Here is a 27,061-nt window from a genome sequence, read left to right as displayed (position 1 = left end):
TTTACCTCCGGTTCCGGAACTCCAGAAGCCGTACAGTCCATGGTGGCAACTTCTCCGTACTTGTAGGCGATGTTCTTCTCATCATCAGGATAGTCGAAGCGTGGTTCGATGCCAACTTCAACCCTGGTGGAGCCGCTCTGAGCTGGTCGGTCCACGGAACTGACCCGACAGGTGTAAGTTCCTGAGTCTGACTCAATCACATCGTGCAGGATTAGGTCGGATGAAGGCAGAAGTTTACCGTCCTGAAATATTTAGGTATTTATTAGCTACGTACATTCAACCAATTTAAATTAGGCATATTAATATTATAAATGGGAAGGTGTGTGTGTCTGTTTGTTTGTCTCCCGGGGATGTCCCTCTCCCCGGGATGTCCCTCTCCCCGGGATGTCCCTCTCCCCGGGATGTCCCTCTCCCCGGGATGTCCCTTTCTCCCCGGGATCACATCCCGGCGTCCAATTCTTGTGGATAGAATAGAGGATATTTCTCTAAACTCCCAATCCTCTGACCAAAAAAAAAATTTGTTTGTTTGTCCACCTTTCACGGCAAAACGGAGCGACGAATTGAGGTGATTTTAGGTGATAGGTGCAGATAGGTGAAGGGATGGAGGGTGATAGGCTACTTTTTGTCTATTTTTGGGAGGTGGAACTTTGTATGGGGCGTTCCGCAATTTTCGAATTTAATACGAACGAAGCCACGGGTAAAAGTTAGTAGTAAATAATCCTAGGCCACGGTAGAACCTTTTCACAGTAAATGTTAAAATGATTTCTGTGAGTCTAGTGAAAAAGGGACTTGTACCCTTTTTCACCGAGTCAATTTGAGTTATACACTTTTTCACTAGACCCACAGATTTCCGTCGCAAACAAAGCACGATGTCAATCATGACAGGGATCTAGAGTGCCCTAAGATTCAATTTGATTGTCGTTATACTTAAGCAAGATGTACCTTAAACCATAATACTCTGTCAGTTTTCTTATGCGGAACACTACACGGGATATTGGCTGATTCTCCTTCTTTCAGCTTGAATTCGTTAGAAAGTAATCCTGGTTCTGGAAATTCTGTAACATCATATACATACCAAAATTAATTATCGATTGGGCACACCTAGTAGAAATCGACTGTTGGACTTAGGTTCAATTCTGATGTGGGTTAGCCTGTCACGTTCGTTGCAATAAATGCTTAAGCACTGTAACCTGAGCAGTTTCATGTGCCCTGCCTAACTCGTTTTAAGAATATAGGCGTGAATTTATGTATGTATGTGTACCTACTTCTATAGTTAGAAACTGACCAAGATAGTTCGTTTGTGTTATCAGATCATAAACTTATTAGATCAGTAAATTATAAGCTGAAATCGTGGTTTACACATTGACAGCTTATGAAGATAGATAGATTTTGATTTTAACTTCGTAAATAATAGTCTCGCTTTTAGGTACGAAAAACTTTTATATAAAATTAACTCCATTGAACTTACCATCAACTACAACATTAAAATCTTCTTGTGTTTGTCCAAAATCGTTGGAAGCTTTACATGTGTAGAACTTGCTAGACGCTTTGTCAACATTCTTAATAATAAGACTGCCTTCTGCACTGATATCAAACCATTTGGAACCTAGAAGCAAATAAGACATTTAAATAACCCCATATCAGAAGTACAATGGCAGATTTAATTTTTGCATAACTACTACACCTTAGAAGACCTTCCCTCGATTTTTAAATTAATGAATTGGCGTTAACAGGTTTTGGACAAAATATGCAGGATGCAAGCAAAGGAGAATTAAAGTAAATTTTTTACGCAAATCAATCTCATCACTATTCGGAAACAAAATCTTGGACCAAAACAAATCCACATTTACAAAACACGTTAAGTATAAATCAAATTACAATACAATATTTATAATGATGACACTTAGCTGATCTGATGAACATAGTGGATGGCAATTGGGAGCTCTGAGAGAACTAAGATATCAAATAGTGTCTATGGTTTTAGAATAGTCTCATCGGTAAGTACAAGTATTATCGTCGTCGATATTCTGTATATAATACCTTGTCTGTGGTGTGTTAACACAGTACTATCAGTTATAAAATGACACATTTACCAACAATGACATTTTAGGAACAATAATAAATATTTCTAGGAGTTTATCAGTCGGAGTACTTTGAGTTTGTCAATGATCATTCTCATCTTTTAGTAGATTGGAACTAGCTAAGGACGCAACTCTTAAAGCAGTATTAAGAAGAAAACTTCGTTTTGTTTTATAATGTGTAGTTACCTGAAGCAATATGGTACGGTCCCATCTCCCAAGTTATGTCCGGTTTCGGGTTTCCGGTGGCGTTGCAGGGAATCATAAGCTGCATATCGCCTACTACTCCTTCGAACTCTTTTGCCGTGTAGTAAATTTTAGGCGGTGCTGAGGACCGAAGGTTAAGTAGTTATCAAGACACAGGTAAAAGTACTTGTATGAAGTTTAATAACAATTGTTAATGGTGCGCTGACTTGAGACATTTTTCAGTTTAAATTCAAATTAGACGACATTATTCAACTTATCAATATTCTCTGTCTCTACTTTTATATTCTTGAAGTTATCAGAACTGCAATGTAATTAATGAATTAGAATTTTATTTATCATTATATGGCACCTAAATATTTTTATTCGAGCCCCACGTTGGGCGCCAAGTGTTATCCTCATAATACCTCGTAAGACCGTCTTTGAAATAAAAGAAATTCTTACGAATTTACTGATAGAACAAGTTCCAAATTAAAAATAGAAATGCTGACTATATTATGGTGGGTCTAACGAGGTTAAAATGCGTAGGTATTGTTAGCAGTAACAACAACCGGCTTTGAAACAAAGACAGTTTATCGACTTAAAAAATTAAAATTTTGAAAAACCCCCGACCGCGACCTAGTGGACCGATTATCATGAAACATGGCTAAGAACACTCCCGACTAACACAGCTTTCAAATAAAAAATACTAAATCGAAATCGGTTCATCCGTTCGGGAGCTACGATGCCGACAGACACACACACAGACAGACAAACAGACACACAGACAGACAGACAGACACGTCAAACTTATAACACCCCGTCGTTTTTGCGTCGGGGGTTAAAAAACACGGTGAAATGATATACAAACGTCTACTTTAAGTATATTGTCTATGATAGCTTCGAAACTATTATCTGACAAAGTATGAAACGGGAGGCGACGACTGAAATTAGAATGTTCTCTTCTGTGTTTCGGTGGCTGCCAACAAAATGTCAGCTGACTGCTGCTGTTAATTATTTCTGGCCGTTAACCACTATTGGTCATGGAAACCTGTTTTCGTGTTTGTGGCTCATGGTCTATACTTGTCAGTACACAATGGTTTATACATTTGTGTTATGTTCTTACCTAGCACTTCCACCTCGTACGTAATATTCTTGGAGCCTCTGGAGTTGGAAGCCACGCAGGTGTATTCGCCACCCTGTCTCAACAGTATCCTGTCAAACTGTAACCTTCCTGTACTGTCGCTTGGCCTGGATAAAAAAATACATGTTCAAATAGTTACAATAGGCTTTTTCTTGATAGGCAGCGAAAAGGCAAACTGCCCGATCAGGAGGGGACTAAGTACATAGACATAGGCATCCCCTTTTGGATTTCCTTTCAAACAGGAACAGGGCACAGGACTCTTTTGGGGTTTCCTGTCAAACAGGAAAATAACTTTTAAGGTTTGACGACCGGTCTGGCCTAGCGCGTAGTGACCCTGCCTGCTAAGCCGCGGTCCCGGTTTCGAATCCCGGTAAGGGCATTTATTTGTGTAATGAACACAGAAATTGGTTCCTAAGTCATGGATGTTTTTAGGGTTCCGTACCAAAAAGGTACAACAGGAACCCTTATGGTGCGACTCTGTCCGTCTGTCTGTCCGTCTGTCACATTCCTAAATATCTCGAGAACTACTAATGCTATCAACTTGAAATTTGGAATAGTTGTGAACATAGTAAACCTCTACAAATAGAAAGTATATTTTTTTCAAATATATTAATTTTAATTGTAGAAAATGGCCAAAATGAAAGGGGGGCAAACTGTAAATTTCAAGTTACTAGGTCAAGTGGGGTATCGTTGGAAAGAGCTCAAATTGAACGTAAATAAGCTATTTTTTATAATTTTTTTGTTGTGGAAAAAAAAAGAATTTTGAAGGAAAATGTAAAAAAAAATACCGTTCCCCCCCCCCCCCCCTTATCTCCGAAGTTTACCAACGAAAAATTATGAAAATTTTAGTAAACATTGGTTTTATGCTATATATTACAGGAAAAATATAATCGTGTTTGTATTTTGAATACTTTTTTTTTAATTCACAAAAAACTTTCAGATTTTTACTTTCAATTTACCCACCCTTGCGGATGTATATCGTACTTCAAACTAATACGAGACGTTACGTAAACCATCTTCTGTCTAATAAAGTAAAAACTGTTTAAATCGATTAACATTATAAAGAATTATCCCTGAAAAACCAGGTCGCGCAAATTAGTTAGCAAATTGAACGGGAGATGGCGCTATACACTATAATACTCATTAGTGCCTATACTTTTGTCTTCTAGTCAAGTCATTAGAGTTATATGAAAATATGAGATTATTTTTACTAGGTAGTTTGAAAGAAAGTTTGTACGGAACCCTCGGTGGGCGAGTCCGACTCGCACTTGGCCGGTTTTTATTTATGTATATAAGTACGTATATCGTCGCCTAGCACCCATAATACAAGCTTTGCTTAGTTTGGGGCTAGGTTGATCTGTGTAAGGTGTCCCACAACGTAAATAATAAATAAACAGAAGAAGTGAAACTGTACAACATATATTATAATATATATTTTACTCCACCAGAATCCACCAGTTGCGGAACCGGTAATCAATATGGGTCTTCAGTATTAACAGTCTCACACTAGACCACTTGGCTAGACTGAAGTTGATTTGGTCGCTTTTTAAGTGTAAGGCCTGAATGCACGCTCATATTGGGCGGGGCGTGTGGCGTGCAGCCGTGCATGTCCAACAATTGAAGCTCATACAAGTGTTCTGAGTCGACACTGTATAGGCTGGACGCACGCTCGCCCGCCGGCCCGCCCCGCTGCACACCCCGCCGAACGCTCCGCTTCGAGCGTCCACTCAGGCCTTACGGCCCAACCACGACATTGGTCTAAGCGCGACAGCGGTGAGCGGCAGCCATACGTGCGAATGAAAAGTCCCGTCGCTGCGTCTCGCTCCAATGTATGCATGCATGTAAAATACCAAAAACATGCATGTAAAATACCTACAGACTTTGTGATATGAACAGCAAATTATAAAACTATGGTTAGTACTATTTAATACTAGATTAAGTACCTACTATTATTATTTATACCAAAACGAACTATAATAGAAATGCAAATTGTAATATGATGATGTGACATGTAAATTATTATTTATGAATAAATGATTGAATTGAATTGAATTGAATATGGCCGCCGCTCACCGCTGTCGCGCTTAGACCAATGTCGTGGCCGGGGCGTTACACTCAGTGGTAGTCTATTGCAGGTTATAAACGCTCATTGACAAAAACTATTTGAGTAATTTCAGTAAAATGTAACTTGTTATGTACAAAGTATAAACTGTTTTCTTTCAAACTTACTCTAATCGGCTGGGTCTGACTTCAGGGTCTCTGCTGCGGTGGATCCAAGTTATGCTCGGCTTGGGAGCCCCGTCCGCTCTGCACGGCAAAGTTACTGTAGACCCCTCCATCTGTTCCAGGAAACTGTTCTTGGGAGACTCAATATCGACTGGAACTAAAAAAACAATATCATTCAAAAAGGCAGAAATTATGGAAAAATCCAGACATCTCATTAACTAAGCAACTTGCAACATCTAATTCAATATCATGTAACACTGGCTACTATACACCAAAAGGTGTCCAAAGAGTTGGCCAAATGTCTTGGTGAACGGAGCAAACCTATTACATAATATGCAGTTTGCTTTATAAGGTCAGTGCTCTACTTATTAAATATTATATCGGTAAATGACTAATAAATATTATACTCACCATAAACATTTAACTTGTATTTGATGCTGTCTACTCCACGTTTATTGCTCGCTTTACATTCGTATTCCCCCTCATCTGACGAAGTAGCTAAAAACCTGTAAGATAATAGGCAATATTTTATACCAACCATATTTTGTGAACGCGAATTAATGTTATCTTTATAACAACACTACAAACGTTCATGTTGATGAACAAGACTAAATAGAGGTACTTATACAGTGAATTAAATAGTTAAGCATTAATATCGTGAAACATGAAGTCATGTATCGCAATCGCATATTAGAAATCAGTTGCCAAAGCGGACCCCAACATTTCATGAACCGTGGCAAAATGCCGGGATAACGAAGGAACATAGACAGACATAGAAAAGAATAAAATAACTTTTCATTCGTGAACACAGACAATCGAGGGTGAAGCAAGAGAAATCACACGTTATAACAGAAACAGAAATGATGAAATGCCACAAAACTGCTTCATTCGGCTGTTGCTGTTGATTTCCAGCGCTAATCTTCCTATGAGACCAATCAAATGAGATGATAGAAATACATGTATGTAGTCTTATAGTCTTAACTCTTACCTAAGCGTCCCATCCGCGAAAATACTGTATCTAGCAGTGCTCGGTATAGGCACACCGTTGAGTCTCCACACGATGCTTGGTGCCGGCTCTCCAGCAGCAAGACAAGTTAACGTCACAGGCTCCCCGAGGTTCGTTGTCAATAATGTCACACGTGGCCTTGATATCCATGGTTCATCTATAACATGTTGGTAGAATTAATCACATTCAAACAATATAGGTCAGGTAACATGGGATAAGATTTAAGAAAACTTGAGGGATCCAAGAAATTGGAAATAAATTTGTTTTTTTTTATCATGCAGAAACGTCTGCGAGCGACATTACATATTTTTAAATTAAAGGAAAAATGGAAAAATTCACACCTCCGGCAGGACTCGAACCTGCGACCTTTGGCCTTGCCGGGGCCATCGCGCTTCCAACTGCGCCACGGAGGCCTGCTGGATGTGTGCGAATTTATCCATGCCTTCCCTCAATTTTCAACCGCCTTAGGGTGGCGTTACAGCAAACATCTACCCGTAAGAATAGATCTTAACAGGCACTGGAGTCTCCAATTGGAAATAAATAGTTTTCCAATTTCATTCATCTGTAAATGCGTCCCCTGTGTGGTGACTCCTTTCCTCCTCTGGGTTTCATAGAAATTGATTCAATGGGCTACTGGACTCATTTCGAATTTGGCACAATAAATAATTGTCTTAAAAACAATATTTGTGATTGTGAAAAAACTATTTTTATAGATTTTGGGTATTAAAAGTGTATGTGATGACTACGTATTTTCGATTTAAAATGTGTGTAGTTTTTTATTTAAATAAATTTGTGGCGGCTTGCGAGAGCATGCACAGAGCAGTGACGAGTGGCGGAAAACAGGGGAGGCCTTTGCCCAGCAGTGGGACACATTATAGACTATGTTATTGTGAGTATGGTATTTAACAATTAGCTTTAAAATATTCAATAATGTTTAAGTACTAACCATTATGGACCATTTGTTGTCTGTGATAATAAATCAATTAAATTATATAAAAAAATGGCCACCAAAACGCTGTCAGCGATGTAGTGACGTCATCTAATTCGAACCTTACTGCATGTCAAAACAATCGCGTTTTTTTCTCGAAATTGGCTTGACGTCATATAACATTTTATCTTTACTTTGCCCTCCGAAATGCGTACTTACAATCTTTAGGTTCCCTCGTATGTATGTAAAAAAGGGTAACTTACATTCCACAACCAAATCGATCTCATGGGAGTCCCAATTCATGACATTATCAGCCATACACCTGTACGATCCTGTGTGGGTTGCGTCGACGCTGTGCAAATGTATGGTGTCCGAGGCCTCATCAATGGGTGTGTAGACAATAGCGTCAGCACTCTTGTAGTACCAGTGCATCCTTGGTTTTGGCTGGCCTTTGAGTACCCTGAACAAGTTATAAGTGAGAAAAAATAGTTTAAATATATACAAGACCCTTTGTTCCGGCATAGGCACATAAGGTACCACTTTGCGTACTAGTGGGATAAAGTAGTACCACAATATGTACTGAATAAATAGTTTTAGATACTTAGATATAAGTTTTGACAACTTCGAGTGTTGACGATTGACGTCAGCTGCGTATCACTATCATGTCAATAAATTATTGCCTGTTATAAAAATTACACCCTGTACACTTTTTTATCATTATAATAATTTACACATTAAATATTAAGTTCCTTGACTTACTTTGGTTCTTTAAGTGACTGATCAGTGAACAAAAGTAAAATGGTAAAATAAACTTCAGTTTAAAACACTTACTGGCATCGAATGTCGACCGAGGAACCTTGCAAAGCCTCCATTTTACTAACTTCCTTACTTATTTCTGGCTCTTCTGAAAATTTGAAAAAAAAAATATTCAAACTGTCTCTATTATATGTATTATTTAATACAAGTGCGGAAAGAAGGGAAGTTCGAAACCAGTGGCGACAAATTAAAACACGACCGAAGGAAGGACCGTTTACGCGAAGGATGCCTGAACCGCTCAGCCATTCAGTGACGGTGTGATCTGGTGTATTCGGTCAAGTGTACACTATTCCCGAAGGCTTGTGGCGCCCCCTGGCACTTTAAAGCTTAATAGTAGTGTGAGTACTAAAAATAGTAAGATTAGTTCTAAGAGTAATTTACTAATTAGAAATTTCGACATAAAATTACTAACCAACTCCACTAATATCCACTCTAAACGGGTATTTGTTCTTTTTCCTGGCATTCCTCAGCTCACATCTGTAATTGTCGGCCAATGACGGTTCCATAGACCGGATCGTGAGGGTAGACCCATCTCCAGACAGTACCAGGTTTCCATCCGGTTTCAACGGCTTGTGGTCTTTATACCAAAATGCTCTTGCTGGTGGGTAGGCGTTAACTTTGCAGGGGATTGTCACTGATTTCTGGTATTCCACGCTAATATCTTAAACATAGTAAGTTAGGTTAGATATTTCGTCATAGAAATCGAGAGTTTTATTTGTTACATAGGGTAGACTTATAAGTATGTCGGTAGTTGTACATGTACATTTTGAAATGAACCTGTCTGCTACGGATCTTCAGCTCTCATTTTGGCGCTAGCATTGGCGCAGTCGGTAGGTTTTTTAATATTCAAAATAGAATGTATGAATGAATGAATGAATGAATGAATTACTTTATTGCGATAAACATGGTATACATTAGGTGGTACATTATTATTTTTGAGTAGCAATACATGTTTAGCCACAAATGGCATACAAAATTATATCTTAACCTACAGTAAAACAACAGTAACAGTAACAGAAAACTTATAATTAACAGTTTACAGGAATCCTCGCCAAACTGTAATGTTTGATGGCGTTGGAATTGGATATGATGTGCAACTTTAGAATTGATGACTTCATGACTTCACTTTAATTTTTAATGAAGTGACCAATTCTAAGACTAATCTACATTATGAAAATCTAGGGCGAAGGTTTAATTCCCATAGAAAATTTGACTTCACGCCTTTTTTAGTGCCAAGATTTGGTTGGCCGTCTATATATCTAAATATATAAAAGAAGAAGCTGACTGACTGACTGACTGACTGACATATCAACGCACAGCCGAAACCGCTGGTCTTAGAGATTTCAAATTTGGCACGTAGGTTCCTTATATAGTGTAGAGGAGCACTAAGAAAGGATTTTCCAAAATTCACCACCTAAGGGGGTCAAATGGGGGTTCAAAGTTTGTATGGGGAAACAAGATTAGTTTGACTATTTTATTCGAAACTTCACAGGAAGATTCCTTAAGACATATGACTGAATACGTGTTTCAGGTTTTTTGAAAATTTAACCCCTAAAAGGGTGAAAAGGGGATGATAAAGACAAAAAATCAATATGGATATCGTTTTTATGGTTTATCGGGTCGCTGATCACAATAAATACAACGTTTTTAAAATCTAACGAGGCGGAAGTGAAATACCTTCTACCCTGTTGTGGTGCAATGGGGTTTAAATATCAAAAAAATATATAAAAGAAGATATTGACTGACTGACTGACATATCAACACACAGCCGAAACCGCTGGTCCTAGAGATTTCAAATTTGGCACGTAGGTTCCTTATATAGTGTAGAGAAGCACTAAGAAAGGATTTTCCAAAATTCACCTCCTAAGGGGGTCAAGTGGGGGTTCAAAGTTTGTATGGGGAAACAAGATTAGTTTGACTATTTTATTCGAAACTTCACAGGAAGATTCCTTAAGACATATGACTGAATACGTGTTTCAGGTTTTTTGAAAATTTAACCCCTAAAAGGGTGGAAAGGGGGTGATAAAGTCAAAAAATCAATATGGGTATCGTTTTTATGGTTTATCGGGTCGCTGATCACGATAAATACAACGTTTTTAAAATCTTACGAGGCGGAAGTGAAATACCTTCTCCCCTGTTACAGTTGAGGTGCAATGGGGTTTAAATATATAAAAGAAGATATTGACTGACTGATTGACATATCAACACACAGCCGAAACCGCTGGTCCTAGAGATTTCAACTTTGGCACATAGATTCCTTATATGGCGTAGAGGAGCACTAAGAAAGGATTTTTCAAAATTCTCCTCTTAAAAGGGTGAAATGGGGGTTCAAAGTTTGTATGGGGAAACAAGATTAGTTTGACTATTTTATTCGACACTTCACAGGAGGATTCCTAAAGACATATGACTAAATACATGTTTCAGGTTTTTTGAAAATTTGACCCCTAAAGGGGTGCAAAGGGGGTAAAGTCAAAAACAATATGGGTATCGTTTTTATGGTTTATCGGGTCGCTGGTCACGATAAATACAACGATTTTAAAATCTAATGAGGTGGAAAAGAAATTTTCTCCCCTGTTGTTGTGCAATGGGGTTAAAATATCCAAAATAGCCATAAGTATAGCTTTAGTTTTTATCTTTACTTCTGGTTCAAGAGATTTCAAATTGACACGGAAGTTCCTTAGAGGAGCACTAAGAAAGGATTTTTCAAAGTTCACCTCTTAGCATGATAATTTGACAGGGGCAAGGACAGGGACAGGGCCAGGGACAGGGACAGGGAAAGGGACAGGGACAGGGACAGGGACAGGGACAGGGACAGGGACAGGGACAGGGACAGGGTCAGGGACAGGGACAGGGACACTAGGGACAGGAACGAGATAGGGTTAGGGATAGGGATTGGGGGTAGGGATAGGGATAGAGATAGGGATAGGGATAGGGATCGGGATAGGGATAGAAATAGGGAAAGGGATTAAAATAGGGGACGGGGACGGGGATAGGGATAGGAATAGGGGAGGGACGGGGACAGGGACGGGACGGGGACGGAGACAAAGATAGAGATAGGGACGGGGATAAGAATAGGGATTGGGGTCGGAATAATCGGTCGGCAATCTAGGCAGTGTAAAATGCAGGTGGCTCAGTGGGAAGGGATTAGTAAGTAGGCATCGGCGAATATCCTGAATCCGTAATAACTATTACATTCAATGTGCTGTAAGAAGATCGTTGTTTTCCTTGCCTTTTATATGTTTACGTTTGCAATAAGTATAAGCAAAATGGAAAAAATTGTAAGCCATAATGCAAGGAAGTACTTTTTACCCTACCGACCATAGCGTCGAGATACTGGCTATGTGGGTCGTATGAAGTTTCCCCAGTATAAATATTTATATAGGTAAAATACATACATATTCGTACCTACTACCTACACTGTGGTCGCTGTGTAACAATTCTACAATCATTGCAAGAATTTCTTTAAAAACAATAGTAATATGTGTAAGGTACAGTCAGCCAAAACCGGACCGTACAGCAAATAGATCAGTTACAATGCCCCCCCCCAGTCGAGAATTGCCCCGCTTTACCTTAATCGAAATAATTGCGGACAGATGTACCTACAAAGAAACCTACGGATCCAAATGAAAATCTTATTTTTTGTAAATGTTCCAATAAGAATACTTTTATTACGCGGGCGAAGCCGCGGGTAAAAGCTAGTTTTGTATAAAATAGAATAAATAAAATATACCTTTAGGAAAAGCCACGACTTTGAAGAAGCTCTTTAATTTAGTTTGAATAGTGGTTCTTCCTTCATCGCTGCCCACACTGTTCACAGCCTTGCAGGTATAAGTTCCATTTTTTGTTACTTTACTTATTTCCAGTACACTGATGTAATCGTACGGGAATTCCATGGTGTATTCCTAAAATTGTATAACATAAATCAATACTATTACTCTTTTCATCCCAGTTGCTCAGTTAAGTTTGAAAATACACGAAAACGTAGCAAGATTTATAGAAGCCTTTACCAGTTGGTGCAGTGAAAAATCTTTTTCTATAAATCTTATAATTAATGAATCTACGGTTGTACTCACGTTAATATATCGCTATTGCTGTTTCAGTCCAAGGAGTTTAGTCGTCGCGTGAACTCCTATATGCCTGAAGAGGGGCCACCGAATTGGCCCGAAACATGTCGCAGCAATAGCGATATAATAACGTGAGTACAACCGTAGATTCATTAATTATAAGATTTATAGAAAAAGATTTTTCACTGCACCAACTGGTAAAGGCTCTCTTGATACATCAAAAATGAATGACAAAGTTACATTTTATCTACACAAAGTAAATTCATACAAAATTGAACTTGGTGCCGAAAGCTAGATCGATAGAATGTACTTTGAGTGATACACAAACTTACAGAATGCTCGAGAACAGCAGATTTGTCATCAGACTCCCAAATAACGACCGGCTTCGGGTAGCCGCTGACTTTGCACTTCAGCTGCAGTGGCTTTTCGTATGCAGCGTTCACGATGCTCTTGCACTCAACAGATGGAGCCTTCGTCTCCACAATACGAGTAGCTGCAATTTCCCAAACAGTTTTAATAAAGTCAAAGTCACTTGGGGAAAATATTAAGCATTTCCTTAAAAAAATGCTTGTATCTGCCTACCCCCTATACCTTACACACCCTATGCTACACCCTAGTAGGGTCCATGTTTGTACCTACAATTTGTAAACACCTCTGTAAAATACCATGGTTGGATTGAATAAATGAATATGAATATGAATACTATCATCATTTGTGTCGCTTAACTTCAAAACTGGGTAAATTCATTCTGCTATAAGGCTGATTATCTTTCAGATCATATTATATTTTTTTTATGAATTCAACCTTAAAGCAGAATGGATTAACCCAAGTTTGAAGTTAAGCGACACATTTATTTTTTTCTTGTCATGTCTCTTACTTGTACTAATTTTCCAAATTATTAGCAAATACCTAATTGCAATATTTATTCAATATTTCCTTTATTGTTTATTTAGAATAAGTTAGATCTCTCCTCCAAAGGACGTTGCGGGTGTGGAGTCAGCAAAATTGTAAACATGTGAGTTCATTTAAAATAAACAATTTTTATTTTTATATTTGCCTATACAGCTGCGTAAAAGATGAATAAAGTCTGAAAAAAACGTACCTAGGAACCATAATAAACCAACATTTATTACGGTTGAGCGAGCGTAGCACACTAGTGTGATAAGCCTTGTCGGGTCGGTGCGTCCCTATCGCACTTACAAATAATATTGCGAAAAGAACGATCTGACACGATAGAGACTGTATGGGCCCGTGCTTGCCCGTCAGATATGGCGTCACATATTTGGTTGATTCTCGGATAGATAGCGTTTGAGTATTCTTTGAATAGAATAAAGTGTATATAAAATTGAACAAAATATGATATTTGAAGTTTTATCATGTTTTACATAGCCAGCCCATCATGTCCGTAAAATATTGCCTGTTATAAAAATTACAGCCTGTATTAATGTAACAGGAACCTCAGCTCATAAAGTGGACGGCTTAAAGACCTCTTATAAGAATGAAGCAATATTGAAACAAAATTTTATTGATAAAAAAAAATTAAAAATCTTACCTTCAATTTTTTGCGGCTTGATGGGGGTCAAACTGATTCTCGTTATATATGCTTTGTTATTGACATCGTATCCGTTTATCTGCAAATCGGATATTTTAATTAACAAGTTTTAGACAATTTAGTAACATCATAGATTAAATATAAAAAGATCATACCATCTCATACATTAAAATTCGACCGCCTAAGAACGCGCATACACTACACCACACATAGATGGCGCCACAATAAAATGTCCTGTAGCTTTCGATAATACTTGTAGATGGCGTTAAGTGTCACTTTTGACATACATTTATAGCTCGAAAGTGACACTTAACGCCAATCTACAAATAATCGATGGCAGCACGGCATTTTTTTGTGGCGCCATCTATGTGTAGTGTAGTGTATGCGCCTTCTTAGGCGGTTGCATTTTAATGTATGGGGTGGTATGATCTTCTTATATTTAATCTATGGTAACAATCATTAAAATATAATAAATAAGTAGCTATTTAAGTTCTAAATATACGAGTATGCCTCGTCTTACAGTTTGACCAAAAAGATTAGAGAAGTGGCAACTGGCAACATCGTAGTGTCTTCCCGTTTTCTCACGCGCATTGATTTGAAAGGGACACTACAATGTTGCCAGTTTTTAATTTCTACTCTTTTTGGTCAGACTGTAGTTTTGTACGTATACAATGTGTAAGCGTTATACGGGCAATAAATTAAACCGGACAAATAATTAATTAGTGTTATTTTTCATTCTGAGCTGTTTTTCAGTCATTTTTATTTTTAACATAATTATTTTTTGTGAATTTTCACAGCTGCAATGTACTATAAACATGGTTGCGATGACAGTCAATGACCACTGTTATAGAGTTTTTTAAATGTGTTTGCATAACATTGCGAACATTGCGGGCCAAATTATTCTGTATGGATGACAAAAACAAATAAAAGTTACATTTCTTATGTCCTACACATACTCATACTCACCACTGTTACGAGACTCGTCCGTATTAGTTTTACACACTGTATAAATGATAGAATTGTATCTTACCGCAACTTTGAACATATGATCTGGCGGGTCCATCTTCTCGGTGGTATAAAATTGTTCGGTTTTATCGACAAGAGTCAGCTTTGTCGTCGACATCACTTTATCGTTCATATCCAGTATCTGAACTGTGTCTAATACGACGTTTCCTTCAGAAGATAATTTTATCGAGAGGTGAGACGGTACTCCTAGAAAAATATACAAGGGTTTTATTTTAGTCTCCGCTCTAATCAGAGACATTTTAGATTGTGATTAATTTTCTGATTTAAGGCCTATGGGTCGCTAGCCTACCTACTCCATCAAAATAGGAATTATAACTGTCTTTTCACATCACCCATTGGGAACCTAAGTACTTTTCTTCACCGATAAGAGGGAGCAAAGTGGCACCTTTCTGTTCAAGGACTCTAGGTTGCCAGTATAAAAAAATAATGCAACGAAAAGTGTGATATGCGACCAATCACGTATCGATTAAGTGCGTAATATTTTTACAACAACGATAAGGTAAAGTTTTAAAATCCTGGGCGTCGTGAGGGACTCAAAAGTTAACACCCAAAGTGGAAATAAGGTCGCTACCCTGTGTGTACAGCTTTTCACATCACCTATAAGGAAATCCCAAAATATGAATTAAGGTAAGGTAAGTTAAGACGAAATATGTTCAGTACCTCTATAAAGAAGCATTGCAAGGGCGGCTTTCTAGTATCTTACCCCGCATAAAAAACCCTTCAGTCTTCCTCACCTTACCTTAATTCATATTTTGGGATTTCCTCATATTTAGGTGGTGTGAAAAGCTGTACACACAGGGCAGTAAACTTATTTCCACCTACTTTTAGAATCCCTCGCTTCGTTCAGGCTAACGTGGGCACTATAGCCCGAACCTTCTCATGGCACAATTATTTATTTTATCTTTAATACCTGGCACAGGCCTGGTGACAGTCTCCTTGATGTTCGAAGGCCTGACAGTGGAGAAGCCATGTTGGAAGTGCACCGTGGTGGATCCAGACACGACCACATGCGTTTCGTCCTCACTACCGACCTCCACCGTATACACATCGGGTTTCACGTCTACTACTTTCACCACCTGCAAAAAAAAAAATGGGGGCCTTAATTACACGGATCGACCTAACAACAAACTAATTAACGCTTGTAGTACCTATGGGTGTTATTCGACAATATACAAATGCATAGAAGGCAGTCATGTCTCGGGAATAAATATCTGTGTTGATTTCACAAATAAATACCCTTACCGGGATTCGAACCCAGGACTACGGGCTTATCTTGTCAATCAGTAATAATCGGTTCTATTTATGTTCATATATTTTGCCAACGTTAATACTTTGTCCGACATAAAGGAAAACTTCGGGAAGAAACCAGATACATCAAACGGCACCTAGTTTTCCTTCTGTCGTTTTCATAAAGACTTCAATTCCTGGGATGGGATTAGTCATAGAATGCAAGAACGAAGACACAAAATATCGCAAAGATTTCAAAAGTTTGATGCGCCTTGATGGAATACTACAATACGATTGGTCGATGATCACGCATCAGTCGCACAGACTGCACGCTTTGCTCGCATCCGTACACGCTTGGCTCGTATTCACTATGTCAACAACGTTACTGTACTGGCTTAACTTTAGTGACCGAATGTCACGAAGTAATAATATATTTGTCAATGAACGTACGGCAATTTCGCTCAGCCTGGTGATATCAGTAGTAGGCCACTTAGTGCCTCCGGAATCCGTCACGCTGACCGCAGGGTTCTTCCCTGATACCGCAATCACTAATTCCTTCGTATCCGCGTCCACTGGAATCTGAAACATAAAAAAATGGTTAAAAAAAAAACATTTTTGGCACATAAGTAGCTTTTATCGCCAACTGTACTTTTCTGTTTCTGTTTCGTGATTAAGCTTTTTGTCAAGAAAATTTGTTTTCGCTTGGTACATAAGTTTTTATCGCTAGCAGGAAACTAATTTTCAGCAAGACATTTCTAGGAACTCCAAACACAATTAGGTCACAGAGCTACCTCCTGTCTCCATCATCAGATCAGCTCCATGTTATCCTAAAATTACATTGTCATCCAATTTACATATGTAATATTTATTCGAGAATGAAATATTTATTAATTTATTTTCATGGAGAACCAACAGCTTTAACTATGATAATAGTAACACAGAGCCAATTATAGGATCTCACTCATAGAAACACGGCCTAATCTTAATAAAAGGAGAAAACATGTCAAGACAAACTCATGATTATAATTATGATGATGATGTAAATAACGAATGTTTCTTATTAGATAGTAAACTCCCATTATCTGTACATTAGTTATTGTTAAATAATGATTCTTGGAAAAGTTGTTTCTTGTTTATATCATATCACAGACGAGATAAGAGGGGTTTTTGACATATTCATAATAAATAATGGTAAAAAAATTAATTTAACTTTATTAACAACTAACTATTTTGTCCCAATGATTCAAAGTGAATCTCGGCCTCCGAAATGAGAGATAGCCACCTGTCCCTCTGAGGCTGTGCGATCGCCACCCTGCACAGCCTCTTTCCAGTCACTGACCTGACGCTGACGCAGATCCGCCGCCACACTGTCCTCCCAGAGATACCTGGGTCAACCCGCTGGACGGCCAGCAGTCCATCGACTCAAACTCTTGACAGCCCGATAGTCCCCCATTCTAAGTAAGTGACCGAACCAGCGAAGTCTGTCGGCTTTCGTGTCACCAGTGTCACCGATGATATTGAGTTCGGCCACTAACTCCTCAATCATAGTATCAGCAATCATGGCAGTGACTGGCTAAAGGCTGCGCAGGATCGGGACGGGCTCTCATTTCGGAGGCCAAGATTCACTTTGGATCACTGCGCCAAAATAGTTAGTTTTTTTAGAAGAGAAAAGAAAATAAACCTAGGTAAGAGAAGTATATTTTAGTAGGTAACATATCAGGTGCCGTAGCCGAATAGAATTTCTCTGACGCGAAATGAAAACGAAACGTCGCGAAAGGTAGTCTGGCTCTGTCGCGCCAATACGCAAGAGCGATAGAGATAGATATCGACGAGCGTTTCGTTTCGTGAGCGTTTGTGCCATTCTGCTACGTACCCTGTAGACTTACGTCAAATGTATGTCCGTAGCCAGGAGAAAAATCTTTACTTTTCAGGACGTTATGTCGGCTCTCTATAGTTTTTTGCACATACTTCAGAATCTGAAATAAAAATTATAAATAAATAGACATATTTGTTTCTGCGTCATGGATGTTTTCTCTCTATATCTATACCCATTATAGTACAAGCTTTGCTTAGTTTGGGGCTAGGTTGATCTGTGTAAGGTGTCCCCCTATATTTATTTATTTTTCGCCCTTGGAGCCTGCAGCAGTCAAGCAGACTTACTTAATTATCGTTCCTATTGTTAAAGACTCTCTCACAGGTGCCAAGTAATTTCATACAAATTTTAACTCGTAGTTCTACATATCTTTCATTTGCTCACAAATCCCACAGTACACCCACACACACACACCATAGTACGTCCACAGTTTCCTTACAATAATGTTTTCTATGTATATAAGTATTTATATATTATATATATCGTTGTCTGAGTACCCACAACACAAGCCTTCTTGAGCTTACCGTGGGCCTCAGTCAATCTGTGTAAGAATGTCCTATAATATATATATATATATTTTTTTCTCGTACTTCCACAGTGGTTAAACTACTTCGCTCCCTTGTAAAACAAATAACTATTATCAATCAGTATTGCTTACCTCTCCGATTTCACTTTTTCTTTCTAAATGAAACACTTGTCCGTTGGTAGCATTGGCGAGGTCTTTATAAACCAAGTATCCTTTCGACTTCTTGTCCGACTCCGAACAATAACCGGTTAGTACAAAAACAATCTGTAAATTAAAAATAAGATAAAATCTTGCAATCTATAAATTAAATACAGGCACAGAGGAATACGTAAGGGAAGAGGTGTAACTCGATACATCAGTAAATGCGGGTTATTTGTAGTGACATCTAGCGACAAACACGCGTCAAATAGCGTAAATTGTCAGTACCTACAATAGTGATAACTATCAACTACAAATTTCGTAAATGTTACTTTTATAAGACCAGAAATTAAATTTATTTGATTAAGTTCGTTTAATAGTTGACATTAAGTCTAAAAAACCGTATAAAAGTATGACCTACTTTGAAATATACAAAATATACTCCAAAAAAAAACAGTAACTGCTACTTGTCAATAGATGTCGCGACGAACGAAGAGTCTAATGCTTACCAATTTTTAGCTAATATTACAATAGCATTAATCAGTATTCTGTTTTCAATTCCTTCTGCTTGTAATATAAGTTGTAAACTGTTCTAATATTACATTTTTGGGAAATTTGCGAAGCAGCGCCATTTAGTTTTATCCCTAAATGGCCCATACTTACATTTCATACACTTTTTTCTATGGGCTTTGTCAGTTCCGGCATATTCATATTGATATTCATTCAAATAACTATCATCCTTGATTAAATGTATCCATCGCACAAAAAGAAGGCCGCAAAAAAATCTGACAGAATCTTCTTTATAGAGCCACAAGAACCAATGTGTCAGATATTTATGCAGCCTTCTTTTTGTACGATGTTATTGCCGGTAACTGTACAGTAGCAGGTATAGTCAATTTTGTAACCACTATGAAATTGATATAACAAGTGAATTGATGTAACATTAATAATCCGTGGAAATTAATTATTATAAAATTAAAAGTTTTTCACGCAGGATGAAATTGAGTAAAGTACATGGAGATGATAAAGCCTATATTATAAATAAGGTCTAAGGCATGCCACAGACAGTCTGAAGAATTCATAATCTTAAAATATATTTGTATGCAACCAGTCAGATCAATCTGACAGATCTGTCAGTTTGAACAGGTTGCATACAAGTATTTTTTTAAGATTATGAATTTTTCAGACTGTCTGTGACGTGCCTAACTCGTGCACATTCCATTAAAGTTTATCGAATTAATAAAAAAAAGTAGATTAAACTAAATATAAAAATACTTATATATACATATAAAGAATACAAAAGTAAAACTAAACTAAATTTATAAAGGTCACCGCGGAGAGGTGCCGTAGATGCTGGCTGCGTTACCTCGCTGGACTGCCAAACTGATTCGTTGAGCGAGGTAACTGCCAGCTCTACGGTCGCCAGTTGTGTCCCTCTCTTTGAATGTTCTCCAAAGAGACTCAGGGCGCCCGGACCCCAAGAACTCAGGATCTCGACGCCGAATGGACCGAAACTTTATTCGGCGCCGAGACCGCGCGGTATTTGCCGATTTTTACGTTTACTGAATGACATACCTGACATCCCATTTTCTGACTAAGAGCTTCAACTTCATCATAATATTTGTAATCATTAGCCGAGGCGTCAGTAAACACATATATGGAAGACCCCTCTCGGCTGTTCTGGAGACCCATTTTGATTCCAGACATGGCCGACTCGGGACAATCACCACCACCATCCACATTGATTGAGCTTAAAGTGCTTTTGAAATTATTTCTGGTTTTCGTCCTGGTACGAAGTTGAGTTAAACTAGCTGTAACATACAAAGTGTATTGTTTTCTGTACGTCAAGTGTCATATCATGCGTCACTTTCGCACTTACATACTTGTTAGAACGTGATAGACATAAATGGTAGACATCCGACGATCTTAGCCTATCTATTTTGTAGCACGATCAGTCGGTCCCCATAAAAATGTTTAAATACCTAGATTGATTGTTATGCAAAGTACGCACATTATAAATGGGAAAGTGTGTGTGTCTGTTTGTTTGATTTGACTAGTAGGAAACTAGCCTATTGTATAATTATTTTATTCGAATTATATGTAATAAAATGACATTCATATAATTATTTATTTAGCTGTAAGATTAGCTTTCCTATTTATAATGTACGTCGCACTGCGGTTGATATAGATGATTCCACCCTGACATACTTTTGAGTTCATTGTACCTAACTCACAATATTTTTTTTTATGGGATAGGAGGCAAACGAGCAGACAGGTCGCCTGATGGTAAGCGATCACTGCCGCCCATGGACACCCGAAACACCAGAGGTGTTGGAGGTGCGTTGCCGGCCTTTAAGATGGGTGTGAGTGTTAAACATTTCAATTTAAATATTTGTTAACTACAGTTAAGCTTTCAAACATTTATGTCTAATTTAATTAGTAAACACCCATGGGACACCGCCCATACAAAATTGCCCATTCTCCTTTAACTATCGAATTTGAAGTACATGTATAGAAAAAAACTTACCAGGGTCGTTAAAAGTCACTAGCACAAAATCATCAATTTGCGAAAAATTTGACCCAGTCACAGTATCAAATATTGCATTCGCACCTATTTTCACTTGTTCTATATCATCACTCATCGAGGCAGTATCATCTATAACGAAAGTTAAACTACTTTTCACATCACCCACTGTCCCATCTATCCCTAAAAGGAATACACAAAATGCTACGAAACTTTTGACTTCCATTTTGAATTGAATCTCATAAGTTCAGTATACAATCCCGATTTGCGATTGACACTATTTTTGAGCCTGCTTTTAAAGCACTCTTTATACCAGATATCAGCACGGTTTCTCAATGGAATTACGACATAACTACAGTAATTTTGTATGAGAATCACGACTCTATTCCAAGACCCTATGATGCCATATTACTTTGAGATAAGTCTAATTTAATTCAGTTTGCTTTAGACGCTGACCTAAGATACCCCTGGGACACTCCTGATATGCATAAAAAGTTATTGCTATCGACTTCTTACGCACTAAACTGATAATGAGCAAGAAAGGGACAGCTAGATTATTTATTTAATGTTTGGTTCAACATTGCAGTTGTTGTTGTATATGGGGATTCCCAGAAATCATACATCAGGGTTATAAACTTCATATTGTTCTGGAACATATTGATTGATTTATTTATTGATAAAATGTTTTACAGGTCAATCTTATAAACAATATTTACACAATTAATTAAATACTAAAAATATTTACAAGGTATTAGCTTGCACATTATTTAGAATTACATTTATAATCATAACAAATTCACAATAAAATTTAATTTAGAACCTAAGCATAATAGAGCACACAATTAATTGACTCCACGAAGAAACTCGTCTACAGTATAGTAAGCCTTTTCAATTAAGAGCAATTTAAGTTTTACATTTTTACATTTTTTCCTTTAATATAAAAATGTTTAGAATCGTTAGCAGACGTTTCTGCTTAATAAAAATTAATTTAAGTTAGTTCATTTATTTAAGCACAATAAAAACCAAAAGCTTCATAATTATGTTTAACATACCCTTCTTTTAATTAATACTTATAAACGCGAATTTTTAGCGCGAAATTCAAATTTTCTATGGGAATTAAATCTTCGCCCCTACATCCCAAAAAGGGGTAGGCAGAGCACATGAAACTACTCAAGTTTCAGTGCCACTCTTGGCAAGGGGTTGAAAGAAAACGATTTTGCGACATTGCAGAGACAACAGTCGATTTCTACGACACCCACGGGAAGAAACCGGGGTGGTGAAATTCTTAACCCGTCACCACACGGGCAAAATAAATAAATAAAGGGCGGATATAATGGAAATGTTTGAGAAAAGGTAGATAGATAGCCTTGTGCCAACCAGATATAGTAATGCAGATAGGCATAATAAAATTGCAAGCTACTGTATCATGTTTCTAGCTGTCATCATTTACTGACTCATTGCAGCGCTTGTTTGTTATTATATGTACTCGTATTTACATACCAAGTGCATACCAAGTATATAAATACATAGCGATAATAGAACGATTTCCTGTCTAGAATTCATCCTCGCTGCGTTATGCTTTGACAACTAATCCCAAGGTTTGGCGTAGGCACTAGTTTAACGAAAGCGACTGCCATCTGACCTTCCAACCCGGAGGGTAACTGCGTATTGGCGCGACAGAGCCAGCGGCGTATCGCCTTGTTGGAATTAGTCCGGTTTCCTCACGAAGTTTTCCTTCACCGAAAAGCGACTGGCAAATATCAAATGACATTTCGCACATAAGTTCCGAAAAACTCATTGGTACGAGTCGGGGTTCGAACCCACGACCTCCGGAACGAAAGTCACACGTACATACCGCTAGGCTACCAGCGCTTCTCAAGGATCAAATATGTGATAATATATGTAGTTCAACGTTTAATGTCTGCATATTTGCTAGTTGGGCAACCGGAAAAACGTTTCCGGTACAACATAAAAAAAAACACCAACTTTCCGTCAGCAGTTCTCGAAAAGTCTGTACAAAAATTAGGGAAAAAGTTAAATTTGTTTTTATTAATTCCTATTTTGTTACCAAGTTTTTGTTGATGAATTGAGGTTTTATTAAGTTTTATTTAGTCATTAAGGTTCTCTAGTATCGATATTTTCTTAATTATAACAATTAACCTGTATATATCTTACGAAAGTCGACTTATATTACTAAATGTTGGTAACAAAATAGGATCAATTAAAATTTGCTGACGTGGCTATGTACAAAGTTGCCGGGAACTGCTCCCTTAGATTCTCAAGGCTGATTTATATTATACAATATGTACGTCAATCAAAATCTACAACATTCCTTTGTTTGATTCCATCGATTATATAGATGTGTTAGAAAATACTGTTAGGAATTAATACTTAATCATCATTGACCTACCATTTCTGCCGCATAATCACGTAACAAAAGTGTGAGAAAGTTATAGTTACAATAATCTTTTCCCTCACTAGCTCGGAAACACGTGTTTCGTCCTTTAATACCAGCGGGTAAAAACGCATTTTATCCACTAGTGGGTAAAGTAATTTGACCTTGAATAAAGTCAAATTAACTGATTTAAAATTGATAAAAGTAGGTGAATCTAGTATATAGATGATTTACCACCTGTAGAAGCAGTGATAAACGCATTTTTGCGTTGTAGTTTCCTCGCTTCAGTGAGGGGAAAAGTTTTGTGTTACACTCGGGTGCAAATGTATTTTACTTCTCGTGTGTTAAAAAACTCGCAAGGTCAGGATTCTATTCTCGAACCACTCGCTTCGCTCGTGGTTCAACTATAGAATCCTTTCACTTGCTCGTTTTTCAATTCCACACTCGGCGTTAAAATACAACTTTGCCCCCTTGAATAACAAATAACTATTATTTACATGAACATATTTACATAATTATTATATAAGAAACTAAAACTAAACTTAAAAGCTAGCTAATGTCTAAAATAAGCCCTTGAGGGATTGTACCAAGGATACTGGTGACATTTCCTCGCATATAGTTTAGTTTGTTACGGCTTTAGCCACATAGTTGAATTTCATTCCTTTATTCCATAAACTGTTATGCTGTGTAACGTATATAAATACCATATACCTAGTGTTTTTTTTTTCAGTGTTTTTTGTAAAGTTGATTTTATCGGCAATATAAGGTTACGGGAAATTCCAATATAATCTAGTATTTTTTATTGATAAGCTGGTAATCGGCCATGTAAGTCTGCGGTTACTGGCATTCGGCTGTAAGTATTACAGAAAAAATCCGACATAAGGTACAACGGGGCAAATCTCGACTGGAGGACAATTGTAACTAATCCATTTTTTCCTTGAGTTCTACATCCACTGAACACGCCTACCATATATAACCGGTGGACACTCTATTTAATAATGCAAACATTGTAAAACATGGAGAAAATGGACCAGTTACATTTGCCCCCCAGTCGAGATTTGCCACGCTGTACCTTAATTATTATGCCATAGACAGAGAAGGAGAACTCTACTCAATATTCCCTGTTAAAATTGATTTTGAAATGAACGATGTTATAATAGTATATAAAGAGCCATTCAATGAAATATAGATACATTGTAGTAAGACCAGCCGGCCTAGCCAAGGTGACAATCGTCGAGGCTATATTGCGATCTAAACGAAGTCTGGCTTTGTCGCGCCGCTACAGTAGGCCTAGCACATGATTGCCGCGGGAGTATGTCGCCGCGAGATAGATCACACGTCTCCTTCTAACTGTATTAATGACATAAGGACGGGTAGTCTATCTCGCGGCGACATACTCCCGCGGCAATCATGTGCTAGGCCTAGAAGAGTGTCAGTAAAAGCATAGTATACATACATACATACATACAATCACGCCTGTATACCAAAAAGGGGTAGGCAGAGCACATGAAACTAATAAAGCTTCAGTGCCACTCTTGGCAAATAAGGGGTTGAAAGAAAACGAAACTGTGACATTGCAGTGACAGGTTGCCAGCCTCTCGCCTACGCCACAATTTAACCCATATAACACATTCGCCTTCTACGACACCCACGGGAAGAAAGGGGGTGGTGAAATTCTTAACCCGTCACCACACAGGCATAGTATACAAGTATAATAAAGAGTACTAACGTACGATATGGTCACTCCCTGCTTCCCACTAACAGTGTCGCCCACCCGCTCTCGGTTACCTCTCAGTTACCGCCTGTCAAGAACGCGATCAGTCGACCTGTCTTATCTCACTCATACTGGTATGGTACGTGTTTGCCTACACGAGCTTAGACTGTGTGCGTAGGAAGTAGGAACACGCCTCTTTTTAACGCAAAAACGGAGGGGTGTTAAAATTTTGACGTGTCTGTCTGTCTGTCTGTCTGTCTGTTTGTCTGTCTGTGTGTGTGTCTGTCTGTGGCATCGTAGCTCCCGAACGGATGAACCGATTTAGATTTAGTTTTTTTTGTCTGAAAGCTGAGTCAGTCGGGAGTGTTCTTAGCCATGTTTCATGAAAATCGGTCAACTATGTCGCAGTCGGGGGTTTTTTCAAAATTTTAATTTTGTGGTTAGGTTATTCATATACTTATTTGATCGCCATTGTCCGAGATGTGCCGTTAGTGTGTTGTAGGATTGATACTCCGCACTTGTCTACTAGCTGACGTTAAGCGCCATCTGTTAGATTATTGTAGCACGACTTTGGCATTGACAGAGACGCCACGGGTGCGCCAAAGTTCATATAAAATTGGTATATAGATTATTGGTAGTCCGAAAATGTTTCTCATACAATTTTACATTGTAACGATCATTATTTAAACAATTTTATGTTAATAACTATCGTAACTTCGAATGACTTATGTCTTATGTTCATAATGTCATTCATCATAAATACATTTTATACTAATGTTAATGTTTATATAATTATTGATCATAACGATTGCGAGTAATATAATTTATCGTTATATTATTGTTAACAGAACAGAAATCACATGTGACAGACTGACAGTCCAGTTAGGTGCGACGACGAGCGTAGCGAGGAGGAGCGTGTTAGGTTGACCGTGAGCAACCCAGAAACGACTTTTTAGTGTAAATAGTATATGTCACTGTAAAAGCTCCAAGCGCGCTTCTACAAATGGCACAAGTTTTTCATAGAACTTCCCAAAACTTTTTAAATAATTTTATGATGAATGATTTTCTTAAACACAAAATTATGAATGTTATTAAATATTTGTATAGAATTTATGATAAAAAATTTTCGGCTAAATGATTATTATGAACAGTGATAGTAGTACTATTGATAATAATGAAACAAAATTATGATAAGTAAAATTATGAGAAATGAGCATTCGGAGCACAAATCGGTATAAACAATAATTTTATAACAAATAATTTTATATGGGCCAATATGGACCCAGACGCCACATAGCTAAGAAACGCTTACGAAGCGTAAGGGGTTGTGACGTTGGCTAGGTACTCAGTTATCAGTAAATCCTGACACGAGGCGGGGACATAGCGAACTCTTTGTGGACAAGTATACAAATATGGGTCAAATGTTATCAATAATGCATCCACTGTGTAAGTTTGTTGCAAGCAGATGCAACAAAGTGCAGGAAACATTAAGGCTCTTATATGTATTTAATGTACCTACCACCTAAATACATGAAAACAAAATAAAATTGCAGTCTCGTTTAAACAAAACGAATTACCCCCTTATTCACCCCCTTATTCCGAGATATTTGTGTGATAGAAAAGGAGAAAGAACTTTATCGG

General features: G+C 37.9%; 1 protein-coding gene across 1 annotated transcript in view; it reads right to left on the bottom strand.

Moving 5' to 3' along the window:
• The window catches only part of LOC125235913 (hemicentin-2-like), a 29,663-nt gene extending 8,074 nt beyond the window's left edge, over positions 1-21,589 (bottom strand). Inside the window, exons 1-21 of the mRNA XM_048142549.1 lie at positions 21,315-21,589; positions 20,363-20,598; positions 18,782-18,913; positions 18,137-18,226; positions 16,701-16,829; positions 15,934-16,099; positions 15,028-15,209; positions 13,998-14,076; positions 12,778-12,938; positions 12,112-12,283; positions 8,794-9,042; positions 8,397-8,469; positions 7,829-8,025; positions 6,620-6,794; positions 6,043-6,137; positions 5,635-5,788; positions 3,388-3,512; positions 2,268-2,405; positions 1,469-1,606; positions 943-1,055; positions 6-242 (exon numbers count right to left, since the gene is read on the bottom strand). Of these exons, the coding sequence (XP_047998506.1) occupies positions 6-242; positions 943-1,055; positions 1,469-1,606; positions 2,268-2,405; positions 3,388-3,512; positions 5,635-5,788; positions 6,043-6,137; positions 6,620-6,794; positions 7,829-8,025; positions 8,397-8,469; positions 8,794-9,042; positions 12,112-12,283; positions 12,778-12,938; positions 13,998-14,076; positions 15,028-15,209; positions 15,934-16,099; positions 16,701-16,829; positions 18,137-18,226; positions 18,782-18,913; positions 20,363-20,598; positions 21,315-21,537 (3,264 nt within the window). The 5' untranslated portion in view covers positions 21,538-21,589. The remainder of the gene's footprint in view (positions 1-5; positions 243-942; positions 1,056-1,468; positions 1,607-2,267; positions 2,406-3,387; positions 3,513-5,634; positions 5,789-6,042; positions 6,138-6,619; positions 6,795-7,828; positions 8,026-8,396; positions 8,470-8,793; positions 9,043-12,111; positions 12,284-12,777; positions 12,939-13,997; positions 14,077-15,027; positions 15,210-15,933; positions 16,100-16,700; positions 16,830-18,136; positions 18,227-18,781; positions 18,914-20,362; positions 20,599-21,314) is intronic.
• Positions 21,590-27,061: the final 5,472 nt, after the last annotated feature.

The sequence above is a fragment of the Leguminivora glycinivorella genome, chromosome 18 (assembly GCF_023078275.1).
Source record: "Leguminivora glycinivorella isolate SPB_JAAS2020 chromosome 18, LegGlyc_1.1, whole genome shotgun sequence".
Taxonomy (NCBI): Eukaryota; Metazoa; Arthropoda; class Insecta; order Lepidoptera; family Tortricidae; genus Leguminivora; species Leguminivora glycinivorella.
This window is presented reverse-complemented; position numbering and strand designations above follow the sequence as displayed.